This window comes from Saccopteryx leptura, chromosome 3 (genome assembly GCF_036850995.1).
Source record: "Saccopteryx leptura isolate mSacLep1 chromosome 3, mSacLep1_pri_phased_curated, whole genome shotgun sequence".
Lineage (NCBI taxonomy): Eukaryota > Metazoa > Chordata > Mammalia > Chiroptera > Emballonuridae > Saccopteryx > Saccopteryx leptura.
The window spans coordinates 296,512,220-296,537,264 of NC_089505.1; the positions used below are offsets into that span (position 1 = coordinate 296,512,220).

At 41.0% G+C, this 25,045-nt stretch overlaps 1 protein-coding gene across 1 annotated transcript; it reads left to right on the top strand.

The window, feature by feature from the left end:
• Window positions 1–20,343: 20,343 nt before the first annotated feature.
• Window positions 20,344–25,045, top strand: LOC136401115 (fatty acid-binding protein, adipocyte). Its single transcript, XM_066378822.1, has 4 exons — window positions 20,344–20,484; window positions 23,501–23,673; window positions 24,265–24,366; window positions 24,820–25,045. Exons 1-4 carry the CDS (start codon window positions 20,412–20,414, stop codon window positions 24,868–24,870), a joined length of 399 nt encoding a protein of 132 aa, XP_066234919.1. The 5' UTR covers window positions 20,344–20,411; the 3' UTR covers window positions 24,871–25,045.

The following is a 25,045-nucleotide window of genomic DNA, read 5'->3' on the forward strand; positions in this document are numbered from 1 at the left end:
AGGATGGTTCTGTGGCCTCTGCCTCAGGCACTAGAGTGGCTCTGGTCGCAACAGAGGGACGCCACGGATGGGCAGAGCATTGCCCCCTGGTGGGCGTGCCAGGTGGATCCTGGTCAGGCGCATGTGGGAGTCTGTCTGACTGCCTCCCCAATTCTGGCTTCGGAAAAATAGAAAAAGAAGAAGAAAAAAAAAATGGTGGGCCATTCCTTTATTCAAAACTCGCACCGGCCGACAAGCAAACACACAGAACTCCCTAAGCCAGTGACACATGCTCTGGTTCCACAACCAGGAGAATCTTCTCCAGTTTTTCATAGAACCAAAGGCCCCCACCAGTCTCAGTGGAGCTCACAGAAGCCCATCGCCCCTCACCTCTGGTTCCCCACCTGCCAACATGGCTTCTTTCTCTGCAAAACTGGCATCTCTCTCAGCACTCTGCATTCGTGGCTTCTTCCTGCCTTTTCCTGCCATCTTGGCTTCTTTCTCCTCCGAACTCTGCCTTCTCTCTGCTCTCACTCTGCAAAAATGGCTTCCTCCCTCCTTCAGCACACATTAACAAAACAGTGACCATTCCCAAGCAGGAAGGTAATTTGCAATTTCACAGAGCACATACCTGGCACTGCCCAGCGCCATTTTTTAACATTAAAAGTGAGGAAACTCAAAAAGCACAAATTTTATAAACTCATTTGCCCAACAGGGAGAGAACAAATGCTTTAAATGTAGAAAGTCGGGTCATTTTAAGAGAGGTTCCCAAAATAGAATAAAGAGAAAAACCTGTTTCCCCTCCTGACATTTGATGAAGAATAGGGGGCCTGGGGCTCTTCTGCTCCCATGGGTCCCAACCATAGCCCCTTTTGAACTTAGAGGTAGGACCAGTTTATTAGGAAGAGATTTATGGTAAGAATAGGACTAGGACTACAAATTGAAAAGGTGGGGGCTTCCAGGCCTCCCTCTATATCAGGGGTCCCCAAACTTTTTACACAGGGGGCCAGTTCACTGTCCCTCAGACCGTTGGAGGGCCGGACTATAAAAAAACTATGAACAAATCCTTATGTACACTGCACATATCTTATTTTAAAGTAAAAAAATAAAACGGGAACAAATACAATATTTAAAATAAAGAACAAGTAAATTTAAATCAACAAACTGACCAGTATTTCAATGGGAACTATGCTCCTCTCACTGACCACGAATGAAAGAGGTGCCCCTTCCAGAAGTGTGGCGGGGGCCAGATAAATGGCCTCAGGGGGCCGCATGCGGCCCGCGGGCCGTAGTTTGGGGACCCCTGCTCTATATAATAACCATAGTAGAAGTAAGAATTTTAAACAAACCCTAGCAATAGAAACAAATACCAAGATGTAAATGTCTGGGTAGAATGGATCAAATATTCTGTCAGTACCCTAAACAAAAGCAACTGTTATGCTTGTGTTACAGGAAGACTGGAGGCTCTGGTAGTCCCATTTCCACTTGGGTGGTCCTCAGACCCTGGTGGGATGAACTGCATGGTAGCCCTGTTCCAACATGCCACTGCCTGGCAAAACAAGTCATTTTGGTCATTATCACTGCTATTTCCCGAGGACAAAGGCCCTGTGGGTTAGCCTCCAAGGGCTATAAGAGTGCCTAATCCTACTGCCAATTTTTCTTCATGCCTCTCTAGGTGGGGGAACAATTGGCTTTTGCAGTAAAAGCCAACAGTTCACAGGGCTGACAAACCAATCTGCCCTTATCATCCCCAGAGCTAATGTCTGGTAATATTGTGGGACAAAACTCTATGAGACTCTACCGGTCAACTAGGGCGGCATTTGCTCTCTAATACAATTGGCCATCCTTTCACCCTGGCCTTTGCTTCCCTTAATCCCTAGTTGAGCCTGGCTTAAGGCACAAAGTAAGTGAAACAAAGTGCCACAAGTCCCAGCGGGTCATTAGATCCAGCTATGTATACAGATGCTGTTGGAGTTTTGCGAGGTGTTCCAAATGAGTTCAAAGCTTACAATCAAATAGCTGCCAGATTCGAATCAGCCTTATTCTGCTAGGTAACTATAAACAAGAATGTAGATTGAATAAACTATATATATTATAATCAACAAAGATTTGTCAATTACATTAGAGATGAGGGGAAGGGAATAGCACAGCAACTTGGCCCTACCAGCCGAATGGCTTGGGAAAATAGACTAGCTTTAGATATGATGCTAGCAGAGAAGGGCGGGGTCTGTGTTATAATTAGCACCCAATGTTGTACCTACATCCCAATAACACAGCCCCAGATAGCCAAAGCCTTACTTAGACTGACCATCCTAGCAGATGAGTTAGCTAAAAACTAAAGCATAAATGACCCTTTCACTGATTTAATGGAACAATGGTTCAGAAAATGGAAAGGATTAATGACTTCTGTATTTACCTCCCTGCTAATTTTTGGAATTTTTATTCTTTTAGGATGTTGCATCATCCCATGTGTTCAAGGCCTAATTCAGAGACTGACTGAGATGGCCACAACCAAGAAGAGCCCTCCCCCTTAAACTAACCAGATGCTAGTAAAAACACCGATGACCAGAGCCAAAGTCTGCTCACTAAATCTGAAGAAAAGAATGAAGATTTATAAAGAATAGAGGGGGCTTGAAGGAAATGTTTAACTCAGGTTCTTTTCTTCAACTAACTTCCCAACCCCCTTTCATTTGGATTCCTCTGACAAGAGAATAGAATCAGACATAGCTAACATGTTTATCCATCCCCCAACCCCCTTTGTCCGTCATGCACCATTTCTCAACCCCCTTACCTAGTTAGTGATATCCCCATCTCTCCCTTCCATCTTGGTGCAGCCATTTAAACTAGCCAATCGGGGAAAAAAATAAGATTGTACGGTCAACACTCCAGCCAATAGAGCAAGACCCAGCATCCTAGGGCCTGTGTTAGGGATAAAAACAGAATTTGCCCTCTGCCTGCACGCTTGCTGGCTGGCTTTGAAGAGCAGCAGCACACCCTTCTGCAGAAGTTATTAAAGTTGCCTAGCCGAGGTATTTTGTCCCCACGAGTCTTGCTTAATTCCATCTCTGACAGAAGACACACGGCTTTGAGAAAAACAAATGGCAGCAAATGATGATTCTACCATAAAGAGGCTGAAGCAGAGAAAACCGCGGGAGCACAGCTCTAGGCAGGCTCTCTGTGTGATCCTGTTCAAAGAGCTCTCGTATCTGCTGCCCCCTTGATCCCCAGCTGAAATCACCCTCTCTTCGTTTTTCTTTAATTAGCATTCAATGCATTAGCCTTCTAATTGATCTCCTACTTACAATTGGCAGTCACTACCTAAACTAAGGCACTGGGCGACTAGAATTACCTCATTAAAACTTGAACCTGACTTTGCAACCAACGCCCCTTCTGGAAAGACTTGATGACTTCCCTGGCAAACGCCCTGACATGACTTAGAGCTGCAGACCCACCCTCTCTGAGCACCTGTCCCCACACACAGCTTACACACTCATCTCCACCCTCCCACATGCTTTGGGCCCTAAAACATGCTTTTAAAATATATTATATGTGGTGTGTGTGTGTGTGTGTGTGTGTGTGTGTGTGTGTGTGTATAATCATCACACTCCCTAGAATATACTTACTCTCCTCCTCTGCCTGACAAACCTGTATTAGCCTGCAATACTAGGGTCAGGTGACACCTTCCCAGCAAGTTTGTCTTGGCTCTAGGGATGAATGAACCCTTCCCTAATAATTATGGACTAAATTATTCTAGATTGCAGTTGGGCTTTTTCTTTTGAAGACTTTTCTGGATTTCCCAGGTCAAATGGATGAGCAGCCCTGTTATTGGCAGGTCCGTGCTGCAACATGAAACTTCTCTTGGTTTCCCCAGAGGCAGAAAGGAGAGTTCCTGTATGTTCTTGGACTATTCTTTTCAGACACATGTTAACACAATAGGAATGACGAGAGGGCTCACATTTTACTTCAGGCAAAAACTTACCCTCTTTTGTACTTGCAAGTTCTTAAGAAGCCTGCCTAGTTGTTTGATCATGGGTAAATTAAAAAAAAACAAACAAAAAAAAACACTTGGATCTGTTCCCATTAATGCCCTTGAAGATTTTTTCAAAAGCATCTTTCCATCATTGAGTCACCAGTAAGATCTCCCTCCCATGTATTCAACTGTTTCTTAGGGAGCAAAGAGCGTTAATAGGCTATCCCAGGTGAAGTCATTGAACCAGGAGAAAATTAGTGGGAGCAGATCCATGTGAAGTGATAACCGACGGCACAGTGCTCTGGTTCTGTAGGATTTCTCACCCTTCAACCACGGCACCTCATATAAGTCACATAAACTATTTCTACAGCAGTCATTGGACTTGTGTTCTGAAACGGTAGACAAAAAAGACCCAGGGATTCAATTTTTTATTATTTTTTTTAATTTATAACTATTACTTATTATTTAATTCATCTGAGGTTCTTCCGCACCTAAGTTCTTCTCCCTCCGACCCAGGCAGAACCTGGATCGGTTCCTTTTCAGGTGCAACCAACCTCACACACCCTGGCTGATGAGCAAGTAGACACACGAGGTCCTCGCTGTCGGAGCTGGAGATGCAGGCAGCATGCGGCTGAAGGGGGTTCCCTGCAATCCTCAGGCAAATGAGAGAGGAGAGGGGACAGGGCCATGATGAGAGAGGTTAGATCAAAGGCGATTCTCTGTCCCACGTCTGCTGGCTTTCTGCCAACTGCACGCCGCGCGATGCATAAGGTCAGAGGGCTGGGGCCGTGGGCGCTGTCCCCGCTCTGTCCTCGCTCCGGGTCACCTCTCACCAGCAACACGTGGTGAGAAGGACCATATCTTTTATTTTAGCTTCTTTGTTTCTCAAAATCTTTCTATGGGTATTCAATTCAATAAAAATGGCAACTCAGCGACCGCTCTGTCATGACAACAACAAGGGTTAGTGCCTGTTTCATTTATTCCAGCAGCTGAAGGTCACGTGCCAGGAAGACGAGCTAGACAGTGGTTTCCAAACCTGATTAGCATCCAACCCAAAGGAGGACTTACTGAGTCCGGACTTCCCGCATGACCCAGACCTTTCGATCTTTGGAGGGATGGGATCTTAAAGGCCATTTTATAAAATGGTCCCCAAGCCAGTTAGATGATTACTTGAATTTAAGAACCACTTGTCTCGTGGTCTCTGCAGGGATTCTCTTTGGGGAAGTTGTAAAAAAGTGCAGATTTGACTTCCTTCTCCAGGCAACTCTGATTGCTGGGTGGGTCTACAAAGTCTCATTTTTACCAGCCTGCACAGGTGCTGAGGACCCAGGTGGTCAGTGTGCAACTCTCTTTGAGAAACTGCTTCATTCAAGGTTGAGGAAAAAAGGGGCAGAAGGGGCAGAGAACATGACCCATTTGAGGCTCAGCCGTGGCTTGTCTGGGGTCAGTTTCAAAGGTCCTTCAAATATCCCATTAACTTGCGCCTAGACAAGACCAGTGCCTGGGAGACAGAGAGCTGAGAGCATGCCGCCAGGGCAGGACCAGGACGCCAGGCACATCTTGCTCAGGAGACTAGCTGGGAGAATCCTAGTTAGGAAGCACGGAGCCAGGCAGGTGCTCATCCTGCCGCTTGATCTGCTCTAACAGCTTCTCGCTGGCCTTACCACTGGGGTCTCCCGGCTTGCCTGCCTCGCTTTCACCGAGGATTCTGGTTCCCACTTTTACCATTCTGCTAGATGATTTTTATAAAAGGTAAATGGGGTATTTCTCCATGGCTTCAACATCTTCACATCTCTAGAGCCTAATAATCTCCTCGACCACTGACACCCACCACATCCTCTGCAAGAGGTCCCGCTCTTGGTCAGGCAGCCTGCACACATGTCCATCCTGAGACACAGGTCAAAAGAGCCTCCCCTGTCGGTTGCATCCTCCACATGACGCTTGGCTGGTCTCTTCAGCTTTCAACCTCAAGCTGAAATGTGAGTCATCTAGCCAAGGCTTCTGTGACCAGAGGCGGATTAAGGTCTGTTAAGGCCCCGGGCGCAGAAGAAAATATTGGACCCCTTAAAAAAAAGAAAGAGACAGGGAAAATAAAAATACTGTTAACCAGGCCCTGGCTGGTTGGCTCAGCGGTGGAGCATCAGCCTGGCCTGTGGAAGTCCAGGGCTGGATTCCCGGTCAGGGCACATAGAAGCGCCCACCTGCTTCTCCACCCTTCCCCCTCTCCTTCCTGTCTGTCTCTCTGTTCTCCTCCCGCAGCCAAGGCTCCATTGGAGCAGAGTTGGCCCTGGCACTGAAGATGGCTCCATGGTTTCCGCCTCAGGCACTAGAATGGCTCCAGTTGCAGCGGAGCAAAACCCCAAAATGGGCAGAGCATTGCCCCTTAGTGGGCATGCCGGATGGATCCTGGTCGGGTGCATGTGAAAGTCTGTCTGCCTCCCTCCTGCTTTTCACTTCAGAAAAATACCCCCCCAAAATACATGTTAACCGTATTTTTAAATAAATAAAAAATATGTACTATTAATATTAAAATTGCACATATGAAACCAAACGTGGTATCATTAGAAAAAAGTGTAAAGTTGGGGTTCTGCAGGGCCCTTCAGAAGTTGGGGCCCAGGGCCTGTGCCCAGTGCACCCACCGTTAAATCCGTCTCTGTCTGTGACCTTTCCAAGCAGGATGATTTCCGCTGAATCTTGTACACACCTGCACCGTAGCACCTGTGACCCTATCACATTTGTTATTATAAAGCCTGGTCTACCTCAGAGACTGTGACCATGTCTTAATGTTATTATCACTAGCATTAATACAAGTAAAAGCTCTAGTAGTTGTTATTATATATTAGCTAATTATTATTGCAAGGTTCTATGCTTTTATACAAATTAGCTCACTTAATCCTGTTAACACCCTAAGAAGTAGAACACAAGCTATCTGACTTCACATTAGGCACTTTGCATTCAGTAGGCACTTAGTAAATATTTGTTGAATGAATAAATCATAGATATATTGATATAAATGAATAAATGTGCCAACTCTTCAAAAAGGTTGCTAATTATTAAGTCATGGCTGTTGCCAATTACCAAGTGATCTGCAAAGTATTTCCTGGACAGTATTTCTATTTAATAAGAGAGAGAGAGAAAAAAAACACTGAAAGTGGATTTTATCCTCTAAAAATTGTTTTTTTTAACAGCAAGCAAAAATATAAAAAATATATTTTTGATAAAATTAACTTAAAAATATCAAAAAGTAGAACCTATACTACACGTAAAATTACCATATGCCTTCTTCTATATACTTAGATTTTTTTCATTTACATTTCCAAATTGTGTTATTAGGCAAGTATTCAACAGTTAGCGAGAAGAATGTACTTTGAAGAAGGCTCATTCACTAAAGTTTTATATCACAGATATCTTTGCAGCTATAAAACAGTTGGGTTGCCCTCTGGACTACTGCTCTGTGGTTTTGGAATAGAGGCTTATTTTTTAACAAAGACAATACATGAATCAGAATAAAAAACATGGATGTGGGAAGTGAGACTGTCTCACTGACTTGATTTAAAATAGTTAGTGTTTTGCAGTCCCGAGGAACTTAGAAGTGTGTCAGAGGACAAGAGGAAAAAGCCACCTAGAAAGGAGTGAGGACAATAGCCCTGGATGTGATTTGGGAAAAAAGCTCAAGTGACATTTGCAAATTTGGCAATGGAACTAGGGGAAAGGGCAAGGGCTGAAATATCTGCTTCCAAGTTTTAGGGCAACTGGGGATCAGGACCCTGGAGAAACTCGAGGGAAAGGAAGTTGTGCTCTGGCCGCCCTGAGAGCTCTCTGGCTCTTAGTCTCGCCTGTTAGTATTGTTGAGACAAGGCTGACTCCTTCCTTTGGCTAAAGTAAGAAAGATGAAAAAACAACACCACATTTTATAAAACTTAGACACACTGTGGCAAGGCACAAAGGAAAAAAACAAGTATTTCACAGTAGATGGTTTTCCCTAAGCCAGAACTTTTTTGAGGATTTAAGAAATAATTAAGGAAATTCTATGGAACACAAGTATATTTCAGGGAATATCTTAGAGCGAGAACACAAACATTAAAAATGTAAACCCCAATGATTATTTGAATAAGCAAGGCTCTGAGGCATCGATAAACGTATAAACTCCACATTTTTTTAAAAACCAAAGCATTAAATGATTTCTCCAGAGGGGAAAAAAGAGATAAATAAGATCCTTGAAAAAAAAAGTCAACACATGTCAAATGATTATACACACACACACACATACACACACACACACACACACACACACACACACACACACACACACACACACACTGGTTAATGCACTCAGAAGTAATAAAGGGTCTGACTTCATTTGTATTAGATGAGCTGTTGCTGCCTGGAGTTTTTCATGTACCAACACTGACACTGGTAGCAGTTTTTAATTGAGGAGTTCAAAGGCGTTTTCAGCATTTGTATTCATGGCTATGCCTCTGATGAATGACCGATGTCTATGTGTAGGAGAACAATCATTCTTGGTGGAAGGCTTGCTCTGCGCAGTGGGGGCCAGCGGATGATCAGGAGGTCGCTTCATGGTGCACACAGCCATGGGAAGGCTGTGAAAAGGGCAAAGGGTCCCGAGGGTGCATGGAAATTATAACGTTAGGGGACACAGTCCAGTTTCCTGAATTTTGCATCACATTTCATGCAAGATTTTTCCTTCCGTCTCTTTCCCCATTAGAGAAACTCCTATGCTCTTTAAAGCCACCTTTCATTATCATCACATTCTTATTGCAGGTTTGCACTTAATTTGATTAGGCCACCTAGTTCTCTGACTGATAAACCCATTCGTGTAACATGGTCTTTAATGTAGGTAAGGCACTCTCTAGTATTTCTACACCAAGGAGAATAAGCATTATAAGAGAATTAGAATCCCAGTAAGTCTTTTTATCCCAGTAAAGTAAAATATTAAAATTTTTTATTTCTTGATTTCAGAGAAAGAGAGAGAGAAGAGGGAAGGTGAGAGAGAGAAAAACATTGATTTGTTGTTCCACTTATCTATGCATTCTTCGGTTGTTTTTTAGATGTGCACTGACCAGGGATCAAACTTGCAGCCTTGGTGTATCAGGAACAATGCTCTAACCAACTGAGCTACCAGCCCAGGGAGAAAAATGCAATATTTTAAACCTGCTTCCTATACTTACTGCTAATAAGAATTCATAATAATAAGAGAATCATCTTATTAGGAACTAACTGTAAATGCAAACTCTCAACCCCCTCAGAGGGCTCAAATGAAAACACCATGCTTTGTAAGGTTTTGATTGGTTTTGAAAAAGTAATTATGACTGAAGTATAGTCTGCAATTTCCCTGTCTCATTATTTAAAAAGCAGCTGAAACTACATGATTTAAGGGTGTATACTCCACCTCTCTCCAAATGAAATTTGAAAAGATTCAACCACCTCTCCTAAGAGAAATTGCTTTCAGCTCTTCACTCCTACACTTTTTACTTTTCCAGTTGAAGACTGTGAATAGTAATATCTGTTCTATTATGTTACTTATTCCTTAATAATGTTACCTATTTTTTGATTCAATTCATTTGCCTCTCCTAAGCCAGGTCCTTGATCTTAGTAAGACAGCCAGCTACTCGGTCTGCCACCAAGTATGTGTTGAGTGAATATAAACTGCTCTAAATCAAGCCCTGTGTCATGTCCTGGCTCTGGTTCTGGTCCTCAAGTTTGTGTTCTATTATCTGTTTACTTTGTGCCCATGTTTACTATTTCAAATTATAAGTCCCATTGAAAACAAGCCCTATGTTAAGCCAGTTGCCTTGAGAGGAAATAGATCGTCTAATTTGCTATATTGGTGGGAGTTTGAAGTGCAAGTCTGTCATGTGTATCAACATTTAACATGTGTATACCCATTGGCCCTTCAACACCACTTCTAGGCATTTATTCTATGGAATATTAATACAAGTAGACAAACATACACATGTACAAGAATGTTAATTATAAAAACAACAAAAAGTAACAGTATTAGTTAAAATATGGCACATTTATAAATTGAATACTTGGCAGAAATTTTTAAAAATTAGATGTATTTCTATTAATTGACATGAAAAGATGACTGTGGTATATTACTAATTGAAGATAAAAGTTATGGAAGAGTATGTATGTACAAAGCCTTGACATATTATCCAATGTCTTTAATAAAAATATATATTCATAGTCCATGTATTTGCATATGCAGGTATAAATCAAAAGACTATTCATCAAATCATTAAAAGTGATGATCTGGAGAGTGGAACAATTACTTCCTCTTTTATGTTTGTAGTGTTTGTATCAAACATATATTAATTTTTTAAAAATAATTAAAAATAGTCCCATTTGAGAAGGAAATTTTTCCACAGGGAAAGGAGAAGCTATTAACATGGTATCATCCCTCAAGAACAATAATCTTATTCTGAACCCTGAATATTAAGAGAGCTTATTTTTTCAACTTCTTTTCCAAGTGAGAGGAGGGGAGATAGAGAGACAGACTACCACATGTGCCTCAATCAGGATCCACCCAGCAACCCTATCTGGGGCTATATTTGCAACTGAGCTATTTTTAGCACCTAAGTTGGAGACTTCATGGAACCATCCTCAGCACCTGGGACTGATGTGCTCCAACCAGTCAAGCTATGGCTGCAGGAGGAGAAGAGAGAGAGAGAGAAGGAAGAGAAGGAGGGGTGTAGAAGCAGATAGTTGCTTCTCATAGGTGCCCTGATTAGGAATTGAACCTGAGACATCCACAAGCTGGGTTGATGCTCTACCACTGAGCCAACCAGACAGGGCCTAGGACTCTTTTTAAATTTCATAAGTTTCTGTGGTCTCCAGACCAGACTTGTACTTCACAATCATTGCTGAAAAAAGCTCTACCTTTTGGGAGTTCAAAAACCAAAGACAGCCGAGAGTAAGACTATTCTACATTACAGAAAATGTTCGAGCTCTTCCAAAGACAGCTGAGAGTAAGACTATTCTACATTACAGAAAATGTTCGAGCTCTTCCCAGCCCAGTGCTCATTCCCAAGAATGTGGCTTGTCTTCTAGAAGTAGATAACTCTACTACTACTGGCTGCCACATGTTGGGTTAGTTACCGTATTTTCTTATGTATAAGACTCTCCCATGTATGAGATGCACCTTAATTTTGGGACCCGAAATTTGAAAAAGAAAATGTATTTGATAAAATTATTGAACTCAAGTTTTATTCATCATAAAATTCATACAACTCCTCAACACTGTAAAAGTCCCATCCATTAGCTTGTCCATATCTGTGTCTGATGACAAATCACTGTCTTCAACAATGAATGCAAAAACAAGTGCAAAAAAAGTGGGAAATGCAAGTAAAAAATATCTACAACCACTGTATAAGATGCACCCAGATTTTAGACCCCCAAATTTTCCAGAAATGGTGGGTTTTACATGGGGAAATACAGTATGTGCTAAGCAACATGCATAAGTACTGGACAGTCAAGATGGCTAATTTAAAGAGTACCATCCAATACAGCTTCCCACTTTCACGGATGGGAGAGCTCTGAGTGTCATAGAAACTAATTAGCTGTCCAAAGGTCACAAGCTAGTGGATAATGGAAACAGAATTTCAGCATCTTAACTCCAGAGTTCATGGGCCTTTCTATTACCCAACGCTCTTTATAAGCCCACCATGAAAATGTCACAACTATGTTGGTGTTCATTGAATAACAATGCTAAAATAATAACAAAAGGAGGAGTGACGATCTCTTCATCACACAGAATCATTGTCAAGAGTCCTGCAGTGGGTGGGTGATAGTACCTAGACTGGAGAACCTTGGCAACCACTGAGTAAGTGCAGGAATGCACATTTCACCCAGTGAGGAAGGATTTTCGTCAAGAGGGAAGTTAACGCCCAGATGGCAAATATAATTCACAGATGCCTGACATTTGTGCTTTCCACTCGATCAGAGTTCACTGGGGGGATGGTGGGGGCGGGGGAGTCCCATAGCAGAAGTGCCTCCCAGAAAGAATACTCAGAACTTCCTTGTCATCAGAATCGTTCTGGGCTGAGCTGCCTGGCTCTGTCTCTCTATCAGCCCTGAGTCCCAGTTCAGGCTCGTCGTGGTGTTGGCTACTATTCCATATTTCACTGTAGCATGGAGTTCTCAGTTGGTCTACAAATGCCGTCATTCCAAGCACACTGTCTCTCCTTCCCTTCTCATTCCTCCCTCTTTTCTTTTTTTCTTTTTCTCCTTTTTCTATTCCTCCTTCTCTGACCTCGTCTTCTCTCTTCTCCCTTTTAAGCATTCTTTTTTTAAAAAAAAATTTTTATTTATTGATTTTAGAGAGAGGGTAAGAGAGAGACAGACAGGCAGACAGGAACATTGAGCTGTTCCTGTATGTGCCCTGACCGGGAATCAAACAAGCAACGTCTGCGCATCGGGTTGATACTTTAACCAACTGAGTAATCCGGCCAGGGCCTTAAGCATTATTTCTTAAATGCCTACAATGAACCAGAAACCATGCCTGAAACAGTCTGGATGTATAGTCTTCTCTTGGGGAAGCTCTAGGTCCTCACAGGTCTCCCTGTGTGCTCTGTTTACATCTGTGCCCTAATAGTAGGCTCATAGACTGGCACTTATGAGACATTGCATGACTACATGACTGTATCTCTTCTTCGCATGTAGCTCTACTTAAGTTATGTATGCATGTATGTATGTATATATTTTTACAGAAAGTAGAATGGGTAGCCAGCAACTGGAGCAGGGGAGGTAAGGAAGTTAGTATATATATAATATATATATATATACTAACTTATATATATATAAATATATAATATATATAAATATATAATATATATATATTTATTTATGTATTTTAGAGGGAGAGATAGACAGACAGATGAGAGGCAGATAGAAAGGGAGAGAGGTGAGAAGCATTAATTCGTAGTTGCATCACTTCAGTTGTTCATTGATTGCTTCTCATACTCTCATACATGCCTTGACTTGGGGGGGGGTACTCAAGCCAAGCTAGAGACCCCTTTCTCAAGCCAGCAACCTTGGGCTCAAGGTAACGAACATGGGCTCATGTCTATGATCCCATGCTCAAGCCAGCGACCTCAGAGTTTCAAACCTGAGATCTCAACGTCCCAGGCCAACGCTCTATCCACTGCACCACCACTGGTCACGTGTCTACTGCAGTAATTTAAACCACACAATCTGTGTGCAATTTGAACAAGTATAAAAAATGTAAGTGGGCTGAGATTGGTAAAAGCAAGGTTACAAATGGACATTTGGAAAAGATGGGGGGTGCTCCTTCCTTGTGGATTGAAAAGAAGTCTCACAGGCACAAGTAGCCATTTCCAAAGCACCCCAGCTTCAGGCGCCAGTGCAGTCTTTGTTCCCTGGGGCATCCCCACACCAGAAGGCTTTCCCTTGATTCTGTTACAAGTAATCTTGAAGATTAATCAGGATGTATTTTTTATAAAAGACAAATACTTCCAGTAATACTGTGATATTACCTGTCATTTATACCACAATATGCCCTAAATCAATCTGATTGATTTTCTCCTAATTCAACAATGAACTGTACAGAACTACCACGTCATACAGAATGCTGCGTTGGGGCTCTCCAGGCCTGAATGCTAGTGCTTTCCCCCAAAGAGTTCACTGCCGAGTGCTACAGGAGGAATGACTTCATGCTAAATGAACGCAAGGAAGAGAACAGACTGTGTGTGTCTGTGTATGTGTGTTTGTGGGTGTGTCAGTTTGTTCCCTGGACATTTTCTTGGTGATATCTTCTATCACAACTGGTTCGGCTGTACATTCCTTCCTGGGTTTCCTAGTTAATTTTTTGTACAGTCACTTCTTTATAATAATGCTTCTTCTCTTACCTAAAGACAAAGCAGGACATGTGCTGCATTCAGAAAGCACTTTGCCAGCTCTTTTGTTGGTTCCCACTCGTACGCACCACACTGTGAGTGCAGACTCATGTTATGGGTAAGGGGGCAAGTGAAGAAGTCACATACACCCTGGAATTAGCCTGCAGTTTTCATCTGGTGCCTTGCCTACTGGCTCACTCACTCTTTCTACAACCATCACCAATTTGAGGTCAAAGAGGCAATGATCAGTTGCCATGAACATGATGTTCAATGAATGGCACACAAGCTAACATAGGGCACCCTCCCCTTGCCTCTTAAAACTAGAATAAGAAATGGAAAACAATTCTTGCATTCAATGTCTCCCAGACTCTGTGGTATGGAGGAGAGAACCAAATAAAATATCCCTAAATTTCTTCTCAGCATTTCATCTTAATTTCCTAACGGGCCCCCCAGACATTGGTAAGAATAATGCATTATTCCTGGGAACTTTGTTTCCATCAAAGGAGAACGGTGGCCCGAGCCCCGACTTGACCCACCACACACATACTGTGAAAACACATTCTCTCATCATGGCTTTGTCCTGACCATCCAGCGATGGGGTACATTTCCTCTTCAACTTACAAATTGTTAGAAAAATACCCTCATTTCCTTCAAAAGAAATAAACACAGGCAAAGGTCAGGGGGACGCATTCCATGGAAGCTGTCCACAGTAGAGCAAAGTGCAGGGCGGTTGGCCTGAGCCGAGCATGCCTGTCCCCAGTCAGCACGGAATGTTTGGGGCCATGTCCCCAGTCTCCACTTTGCCAAAGCGAAACAAGACTAGCCACTGAATCCCCACCCACCCCCATAGTTCAGGAGAGACACTGGCCTGGTTTGGGCATTCCAATGTTATATGAATATTTGTGAACAAAAGCATGTTCACCCCTGTGGGAATCTCCTTCATGATCAAAGGCAATTTTTTTTTCTGATGTCCCTTGTTTATGAGACCAGCTTCACCCTCCCCCCCCCCAAGGAAAGGAGCTTCCTATACCTTTCCTGCACCATTCTTAACTTCTTCCCTTGCTTGCCCATCGCCCATCTCCATTCTTTATGCTCAGCCCCTTGCCATCTCTTAGCTTTTGCCTTGTAAGAAAATTTATATTGGCTTATAATCTCCCCACCCTGGTGCCAATCTCTCTGCCAAACACAGATTTATGCTGTGGCTGTTGGTCTAAAACTCATACCAAGCATCCAACATGATATGTACCTGAATCCCACACCTCATTTCTTCTGTGGATCAATATCTTAACCCGGCAAATATTTCAGGAACGAGTAAGGTTCTAGGAACTTACACTCATGGATATATGAAGTTTAGGATGGAGAAGGGAAGTCAGGAAAGAGGGGAGATTGGAATAAAGGCATCCCTTATCTTTTACACATTGCTAATGAAAGATGCTAAAAGTGTAAAAAATATAGGAGAACAGTAAGTGCCTCATGTACCACCCCCCAAAATGCCCCGTGTTAAGATGACTACCAAAATAAAACATCTAAAAAGGATTTATATTTTACTTTGGTCACAGGCTGGTAACTAGACTAAACTTTGGGTCATTAAGGAAAGACTGAAATCATATGATATTTATTTTTATAGTTTCTCATCACACCTAACACAGTGTCTTGGAAAGAGTAGGTTTGCAAAAAACCAATTTTTTCTGTGTGAAAATTTTTTGCTGGTGTGAGTTTTATACAATGAAATCAGGATTGAAAATGTGAATAGTATAATTTCTACTAGTTTTCAAAGAAAAATGAGCAGTAAAGTTTTGGTTAATTTTAGATTCCCTACATTAATACGTAGGGAGGATATTCTCCAAGGAGTATGGAACCAAAGGTCGTGTCACATTGAATTATTTTTGTCACGATTGTCCTCATATAAGCCACCTAAGTCTCATAGACACTGCGGTGAAAGATGATGGTTATTTGATGAGAGGGGCATTCTTTCTTATCCATGCAGCAAGATTTTAAGTCTCCGAACTGTGGTGAAGATCATTCAGGGAGGAACTAAGCAGTTGCTTATGTTCCAGTTAGACTGCAAAGGCACAGAATGTGAGGCATGAGTCCCTGCGTTGAATTCCAGGGCAGTTTATTGTCTAGAAAAAACTGCCTGCCTTACATGATACCTAACTTAGTGGACTTGCACATAAGAAAGGTATTAGCATTCCACAGGATGGCCCATGTGTTTGGAACATAAACTGAGCTGCTTTTAACATCCCATCAAGTGAGAAACTCTGACCAGCCTGTTGTGTCACTCTACACAGCTGATCATTGATCATGTGACATTTCTTCATGGAGACTCAACTCCCTCTCATGTCTTGATTCTTCTGTTGCTGTTTAAGTTACCAAGGCCTGTTCCTATAGGTCATTCCTGTTCTTGTTTATCTGAAATCATTGCTGGAGCCAGTGGTAGGTTCCAGGTAATCTCAGCGCTGACACTGCCCCAACAATGATCAGGCACAAGATATGTTGACATGGGAACATGAGGCTGCTGACCCACAGAAATGTTCTTGAAGTATTTTTCGTAGGGTTGTTGGTAGGCACTCACTAACCTACCTAATCAGGATTTTCTAGGTGACTGCACTCTTAATTACTTGATATCCATCAGTGAACAATTGAGAGCAAAGTCTCTGCCTCGATGGAGCTTGGACTCCGCTGGGCAGGATTATACACTTTTAGGCATGGGTGCACTTCTGTGGTGGTTTGCTGTTGGTCATCAAGTTTGGGTGAAAAAGCAAACCAGCAACGCTGGTTGTCCCTTTGTCTAGTTATTCTCTTTTTCTGATCCCTCTGAGGCTGTTTTCTTCTCATCGTTCTAGTAGCAGCTTCACTGTTCATCTCCTGTGACAGACCCTCCTGGGCCCCCACATCTAGTGCGACCCTTACAGCAGTCATTACGACAGACATTGTGCTCTGTTTTCCTTGAAAACATCACTACTTGTAATTGGCTTATTAATCGGGGTATTATCTTGTATATGATCTTCTCCAGTACAAGAGTGTAAGCTCTGTGACGAGCAAGCCCGGTGTGGCTTGCTCATTATTGAACTCCCGGTGGTTAGCCGAGTGCCTGACCCACACCTGCTGAGTAATCGGATGAACCTGGTGTCATGATGCCACCCTAAAGCAGTGCTGCCCACAGATATGTAATGTGAACTGCAGATGTTTTCTAAAATTTTCTCGTTCTCTGTTAAGAAAATAAAAGAGAAACAGGTTCAGTTAATTTTAATAATATATTTATATATTCTATTTAAACTAATATAGCCAAAATCTGTCATTTCAACAAATTATCAATATAAAAAATGTTAATGAAACACTGTACTTTTACTTCACATTGTCTTCAGAGCTCAGTGTGCATTTTATAGCAACTGTGTACCTCAATTCTGACTCTGAATTTTCTCTTGAAATATTTTATAGGCATTCAGGTTTTGTATCATTTAAAGTTGAAAAATAGATTCACATACTCAAGATCTTCCAAACATATTTAAAGTTTTTTTATATAAGTGAATTAAGAATTGTTTCGTTAATTTTAATTAAAATTAAGTAAAATAAAATACTCAGTTTCTCAGTCATACTAACCACATTTCAAGTATTCAATACCAACTAGAAAGGACAGTATTGGCCAGCCCATCTCTAAAGCAGTGCTTAAATTGCAGTGTTACAATATATGAATATATATATATTCTCAAATGTGATAATCATTTGAAAATCTGGCTGAAGCAATTTGTTATTAAAAACAAAACATCAACATATATTTTTAAAAGTAAACCATTATTCCTAGACTGAGAAAAAAATATTTGCCGATGACACATCTGATAAATCACTGTCATCCATAATATACAATGAATTTTTAAAATGCAACAATACAAGTAGTACATAATCCCCAGAGATCTAGTGTACAGTGTACTAACCATAGATAACAACAATATTGTATTATAATTACCAAACTTACCAAGAGACTAGAACTTAACAATTCCAATCACTAAGAAGAAAGGATAATTAAATAATATGATAGAAGAGTTAATTACCAGTCCAGTAGCAATCATATAAATACAGAAATGTATCAAATTAACATATTGTATATCTTAAAATTGTACAATGTTATATGTCAAATATATTTTAATTGAAAAAGCTTCAACAATAATAAAACAAACAATCCAATTTAAAAATGGGCCAAAGACCTTAACAGACACCTCGCCCAAGAAAATACACAGATGGCAAATAGACAGTTGAAGAGATGCTCCCCATCATATGTCATTACGGAAATGCAAAATAAAACAACAGTGAGATCCCACTCCACACCCATTAGAGAGGTTAAAATCCCGAACACTGACCACACCAAACACTGGTAAGGATGTGGAGTAGCAGGAACTCTCGCTCAGTGAGGGTGGGGATAAGAACAGGGCAGCCACTCTGATAGACAGTTTGGTGATTTCTTCCAAACCTAAACATACTCTTACCCTGCTGTCCAGCCACCTTGCTCCTTGATATTCATTCAAAGGAGCTGAAAACTCACTTCCTCACAAAAACTTGCACAAGGATATTTATAACAACTTTAGTCATAGTTGCTAAATCTTGCAAGCAACTAAGATGTCCTTCAGTAGGTGACTGGACAAACTGTGATCCATCGAGACAAAGGAATATTATTCAGTGATGAAAAGAAATGAGTTCTCAAGCCATGAAAAGATATGGAGGAACCTCCCATGCATATTCCTAAGTGAAAAAAAGCCAATAGGGATGTGGTGTGATTCTAACTCTATGACATTCTGAAAAAGTTAACATTATGGAGACATTAAAAATAACAATGATGGGGGGGGGGGTGAGTGGTGGGAGAGAGGTGTATAGGTAGAGCACAGAGGGCTTTTAGGACAGTGAAACTCCTCTGTATGACACTGTAACGATGCCATGATACAGTTGTCCAAAGCCATAGGATATACAGCACCAAGAATGAACCCGAAGGGAAACGACGGACTTAGGGTGATTATAATGTGTTCATATAGGTTCATCCTTGTTTAAAAAATGTACCATTCTGAGTGATGTTGATAATGCATCACACAGACAGGCTATGCATGTGTGTATGTGAGGTGATAGCAGGTGTTTGGGGAATCTCTGTACCTTTCTCTCAATTTCATTGTAAATCTAAAATGTCCCTAAAAATAGTCTTAAGAGCAATACAACACAAAAAGGAAACCAAATAGTAAGCCATTGTTGATTTAGAACACAACACAAAGTAATCTCTATGTTAAAGTCGATCATTCTTATTGGCTTGTTCAATGGCAAACGGAGAAATTTGTAATAGCAAGACTGCTCCTGGAATGGTGCATTGCCCAGAGTCTCTGAATCTCTGCAGCTGTCTAGAATGACCAGTAACAAGTGCAACAATTATAAATTATGGTTGAATCCTCTGCTCCAAACTTTTGGGAAGACCTTATGGTACTTACATAGGTCTGCAAATCAGCAGATATTATTGAGTAAAAACATGAAGCAGTGACTCATCATCCCTCACACTATTCTAGTTCCTTTTTTCTTTCCTAAAATGTGAGTACGTTTGTGGGAACTGCTGTACATGTGAACGTCTTTGATCACTCTGCTATCATGAGGCAGAACTGAAAACCATGACCGACCTAGAACAACACCTCATGGGTGACTCACTCTGCCAAAGAAAGAAATAACATTTTAATTGTTTCTGACCCAACCACTTCTGATAATTTTCAAGTAAAGTGACACCTCTTGGATCTGGATAAATTTAGAGCTTATGATGTAATTTTGAAAATGAATAAATTTCCTCACTATGAGGAGTATATTTTGGATTGGGTCTTATTTTTTAAGGAGTATGGGGAAATCAATCAAATATATATGTTCTCATTTAAAGATTGAAAGAGTGAGGCTAAATTATTATTTATCAATTAAATCTACAGTCCAGATTACTGGTAGATTAATGGAATTTACTTTTTCTTTTTTGTTCATGCAAAACATTTTAAATGAGAAACGTAGGGTACTTTAAAATGCCATTACTTATTTTGGTTTAATTGCCAGGTAATTCCTGAGAGTCTTGTCCCAAAGAGCCTTTGCAATTACTCAAAATCCCCAAGATAATTTTTATGTTCTTGAATTCAAAAGAACCACATAATTGTAATGGAAACTCAAGAAAAGGGGGTCAAAGTTCATCCAAAGATAATTGTCTTGCTCCGCTCCACACTGGGATAAATACATATGAAAATAATAGAGGGAAATGCAATGCATTGACTACTAAAACCATCAAAACAAGTATGTTTAAAATATTCTGTAAGTGGTTAAAAATAATTTGTACTTAGTCCAATGACCATTTGCCAGGGAGAACCAAAGTTGAGAAATTTCTATTAGAAACATGACTCAGAGGGGAAAACGCAGAGACCGGTAACGAAGGAAATGGCCCTCTATCATTCCCAATTGGTCCTTCCTCAGGTCACGTGTCCTGGGCATCTTTAAAAGGACGTTAACTGGACTCAGACAGGCACAGCACCTTCCCGAAGGCTGCAGCTTTTTCCCAACTTGCAGAATAATCCTAGACAGCCTGCAAAATGTGTGATGCTCTTGTAGGTACCTGGAGACTTGTCTCCAGTGAAAACTTTGATGATTACATGAAAGAAGTGGGTGAGTAAACAGGTGGTGGGAGGACTGGGTATGTACCTTTTTCCTGGGGTGGAGCAGGAAAAGGGGCTTATGTCTGTTTTTCACTGTGGAGGCATTGGCCAGATATGAAATGCTGCTTTCTGTATAAAGGTTATAAAAATAGCAAGTGAAAATCATTTGGAGGCGGGAAGCTGGGTGAAAAAGGTGAAGGGATTAGGCAAAGAAAAATTTTATAGAGACAGACAACAGTATGGGGATTTACAGGTGGAAAGGGGACTAGGGGAGGTCAAACAGGTAGAAGAGGGATAAATGGTGATGGAAGGAGACTTGACTTTGGGTGGTGAGCACTCAATACAGTGTACAGATGATGTGTTATAGAATTGTACACCTGAAACCTATATAATTTTATTAACTGATGTCAACTCAATACATTCAATTAAAAATTAAAATTAAACATATTTTAATTTAGAAGACAGAGAGAGTCATTTGTTTGTAGAAACAGGTAGACCAAAGCCATAACGACAGGTGAACCAATAAGAAAAAGTGTCTAAGTGGAGCTAGGATAGTCTGCAGAAATGCCAAGATTTTGTCCGAATGCTAAGCTTGAGTATCTTTGGTTCACTTGGCTCCGTGCCTGCTTGTTTTTCATTCTTTCTTGCATAAAAAGGGAGCAATAACTTGGAAATAAAGCTGTATTTATTTCCTAACATGCAATAATGTCCTTTGACATAGAAAGCACTACATTTCTCGTCTTCATATAATTTTTAATGTAAAACTCTGTTAACCAATTATGTTATTGTCTTAACGTCAATCCATTAAAATGTGTGGTTGTTTTAAGGAGGACAAAAATCTTAATTGCAGAGAGTATGTTCCTTAAAAGGCTTAACTATTCCTGTGACTAGAAAATCCATGGGATGCCATAAAATTATTGAGTTATTTAATAGAAGACTGTTACATATCTAACACACCTCTTCTTTGATAATGGAGGCTTCTGGGGTTTTAGATTCTGCTCATGCTGCCCGTGTGCTGCTCCCCAGGCAATTAGGAGGAAAGGCAAGGTTGTAGGATTGCAAGTTCCCACCTTCAGGCATCTTCAACTTGAAAATGCCTGCTACTGCCACCTGCATGATCAAGTTGTATCCAGGGTGTGAACCAGGAAGGAATTTCACATAATATCTTTATTAGGGGTAATGGGTTATTCTCTAAATCTCCATATTTAACCTTTTCCCAAGTCATATAGTACATTTTTTGCTTGTTTATAAACTACTATTTTCCTTGTTTATAGAGAAAACTTCAGCATGAGTGAGACCTTCCTAGACTATCAATTAATTTTGATTTAATACACAAATATGTGCTGATGTAGAAACGCCAGGATTTGGGACTATTTAGCTATTGATTTTTAGAAACATTTTGCACTTTTAATATTTATGTTTAAATTCTCTACTAGTGCGTTTTAAAATTACAAAGTACTGATGATCAGGCAAGTGGAAAATTTGATTTTGCCCAAGGCTGACCACTCTGAGGTCACATTTGACCTTGCATCCAGCCACTGGCTGACCCGGTCCTTGTTTTGATGTTGTATTTTGTAACAAAGTCAGGACTTGATGAAGCAACATGTTCTTTTCCCACCTGTGGCCACTTCCACAAGCCTTTGCACCTTTGTTTTGTTCAACATTTCTTTCTCTAATCCCCCATTTCTAACCTTAGGTATCTATAAGTAAGCTTCAGTCAGAGAAGGGGCTTAGATTTATGTACATGCATTTTCAAAATGCAACACACCCACGAGTGTAGTAAATTCTATATGACACAGGCAGTGAGATCAAGTTATTGCTGTGTCTCTTGGATTGGAAATTGTTCACTCCCTACCCTTCACAAGAAAAGTGGATTCCTCTTTAAAAAAGAAAGAGAGAAATTTGTAACTTAAGTGATTGGGAATCAAAGTGTTGATTATTAAACTTACTAAAATAGTGATTTCTTGAATTTTGAAGTTTTTACAATCAATGCCTAGAACCTCTTTAACTTTTCCTATAATTTGTTGAGAGCCATATCACTATCCTAAAATGATATGAATGTAAGAAACATTTTGCTTTTGGAAAAATTCATCAAAATCTTCATTTCATGGTGGAATAATGTAGAAAAGGCAAGAGACCAGACTGGGCAGGACATGCCATGAAATGGGATTTTTGGACCCCCAAACACATGATTTCTTTTTAACCAGATAACTCTATACTGGCCCCAGTATCCTACTGAGAATTCCTTCTTTGACTCTGAGTCATTTTATCAAGGAAAAGAAGGTTGAGGTTCTTCCAAGTGTCTCACGAACTGAGCAAAGTGACAGATGCTGCCCTTGTGGCTGAGATGGCCAGTTCACATGAGAGTGCAGGGGCTTTTTAAAAATATACTCCTTTAGAAGACTTCATCTTTGTATGTAATCTTGCTGAAAATTAACAGCAGGCCTCCCGAGGAGCTGCATCTGAAGCCTGTGGTACGGGGGTGGGGGTTTAAAGTAAAACTAGTAGCTCACTGAGCATAATGTGTTTCTTTAAATATTCACTCCTCACCATCTGCATGAGCTGTTTACATGAAGCGATGGAGCAACTCACCAGTTTCCTTTTTATGTGCACGTGCCCCCTCCTACACACACACACACATCACAGCTCTTTCTTAAAGATGTAAGAAGCCTGACTGGGTGGTGGCATAGTGGATAGAGCATCAGACTGGGATGCAGAGGACCCAGGTTCGAGACCCCAAGATCACCAGCTTGTGTGCGGGTTCATCGGGTTTGAGCAAGGCTCTCGAGCTTGAGCCCAAGGTTGCTGACTTGAGCCAGGGGTCACTCGGTCTGCTGTAGCCCCATGGTCAAGGTACATATGAGAAATCAATCGATGAACAACTAGGGAACCGCAACAAAGAATTGATGTTTCTCATCTCTCTCCCTTCATGTCCCTCTGAGTCTCTCTGTCTCTGCCACACACACACAAAAAAAAGTTGTAAGAGAAAATTGTGAATGTGATTTGTCTTCTCTCCTTGCCTGCAGGAGTGGGTTTTGCCACCAGGAAAGTGGCTGGCATGGCCAAACCCAACATGATCATCAGCGTCAATGGGGATGTGATCACCATTAAGTCAGAAAGTACCTTTAAAAACACAGAGATCTCCTTCAAACTGGGCCAGGAATTTGATGAAGTCACTGCAGATGACAGAAAAGTCAAGGTGAGAAATAAGGGATTGGAGCAAAGGCAAAGCCTGGTTCCGGAGCAACCAACCCCCACCTCTCTCCCAGACGCCATTCTGTTAAAGGAGCAAAACCCACTTCCCTTCCACCTTAGGCTGAAAACCCCTGAGCTCCGATATCCGAACCATGTTGCCTTCGCTTTTAGTTGGTGAACTTGATTCTTTTTTATAAAGTTGTATTTATTATTTTAAGAAACAATGAACATTGTTTATTTGGCATACCATATATGTAGTATTTGAAGTGAATTCAAATCATATAATATTACAGAAATTTAGACTGTGAAAAAAAAATTTAAATCACTTATAATGCTACCATCTCAACATAGTTTATTATCTATATTCTTTTACAGTATTTTTTCAAATGCATGTTTACATAATATTCTGATTCTAGCATATATATAACTTTGTATGCCTTTATTTCTGACATTCATTTATTTTCTTGTTGCAATGTCTCCTTGTAATTTAGAATTTCTAATGACCTCAGATGATTCCTTCAGGCAAAGGAGGTGTATTGTTTATTTTATCTCTCCTCCATGTCCAGACTGTAACCATTTTTTGTTGCACCTGCAGAGCATCATAACCTTAGATGGAGGTGCCCTGGTACAGGTGCAGAAATGGGATGGGAAGTCAACGACCATTAAGAGAAAGAGAGTAGATGATAAGCTCGTGGTGGTGAGTATGTTCTAGCTGCTAGATCCTCCTGCTAGGCCACCTAATAATCATTATGCCACCTAAGCAATCAAATAACTGCTCTTGCTGATGTGGATAAAAAGTGGTTCTACTGGGGTTCTGGTTTCACTCAGGATACTGCCCTTTGTGCTTAAAGCTCAGGCTGGGCACGCAGTCCACCAGGAAGCATTCCGTGACCCCTCAACACATGCGCCATGTTGTATTACACATTTCTGCTTGAATTTCTCTCTCTCCGTCTAGATTGTAAGGCTCCTTAAGGGGAAGACTTGTATATTCTTGGCCTTTATATCTTCCTAATCTGTTACATCAGGTACATATAGGAGCTCAGAATAAGTAACTATCAAATGAGTATTGTCCTTCCCAACATTGAAGGAGATGATAAACAAACCAATGGTTTAGAACCGTGATTGACCAAGAATTTTTTTGTGTGTCTAGGAATGTATCATGAAAAACGTCACTTCTACCAGAGTTTATGAGAGAGCATAAGCCAAGGGACATTGACCTGGACGAAGGTTTGCAACGAACTTTATGACATTCTATTGGCTATAGCGTCGAAACATATATTGTTTCTTTCTGCTAATTAGCAAGCAACTAATTTTCCCCCAATCTGATTTTATTCAATGTAGCTACATTGGTGAAATAAAACATTTCAGAGTTAGAA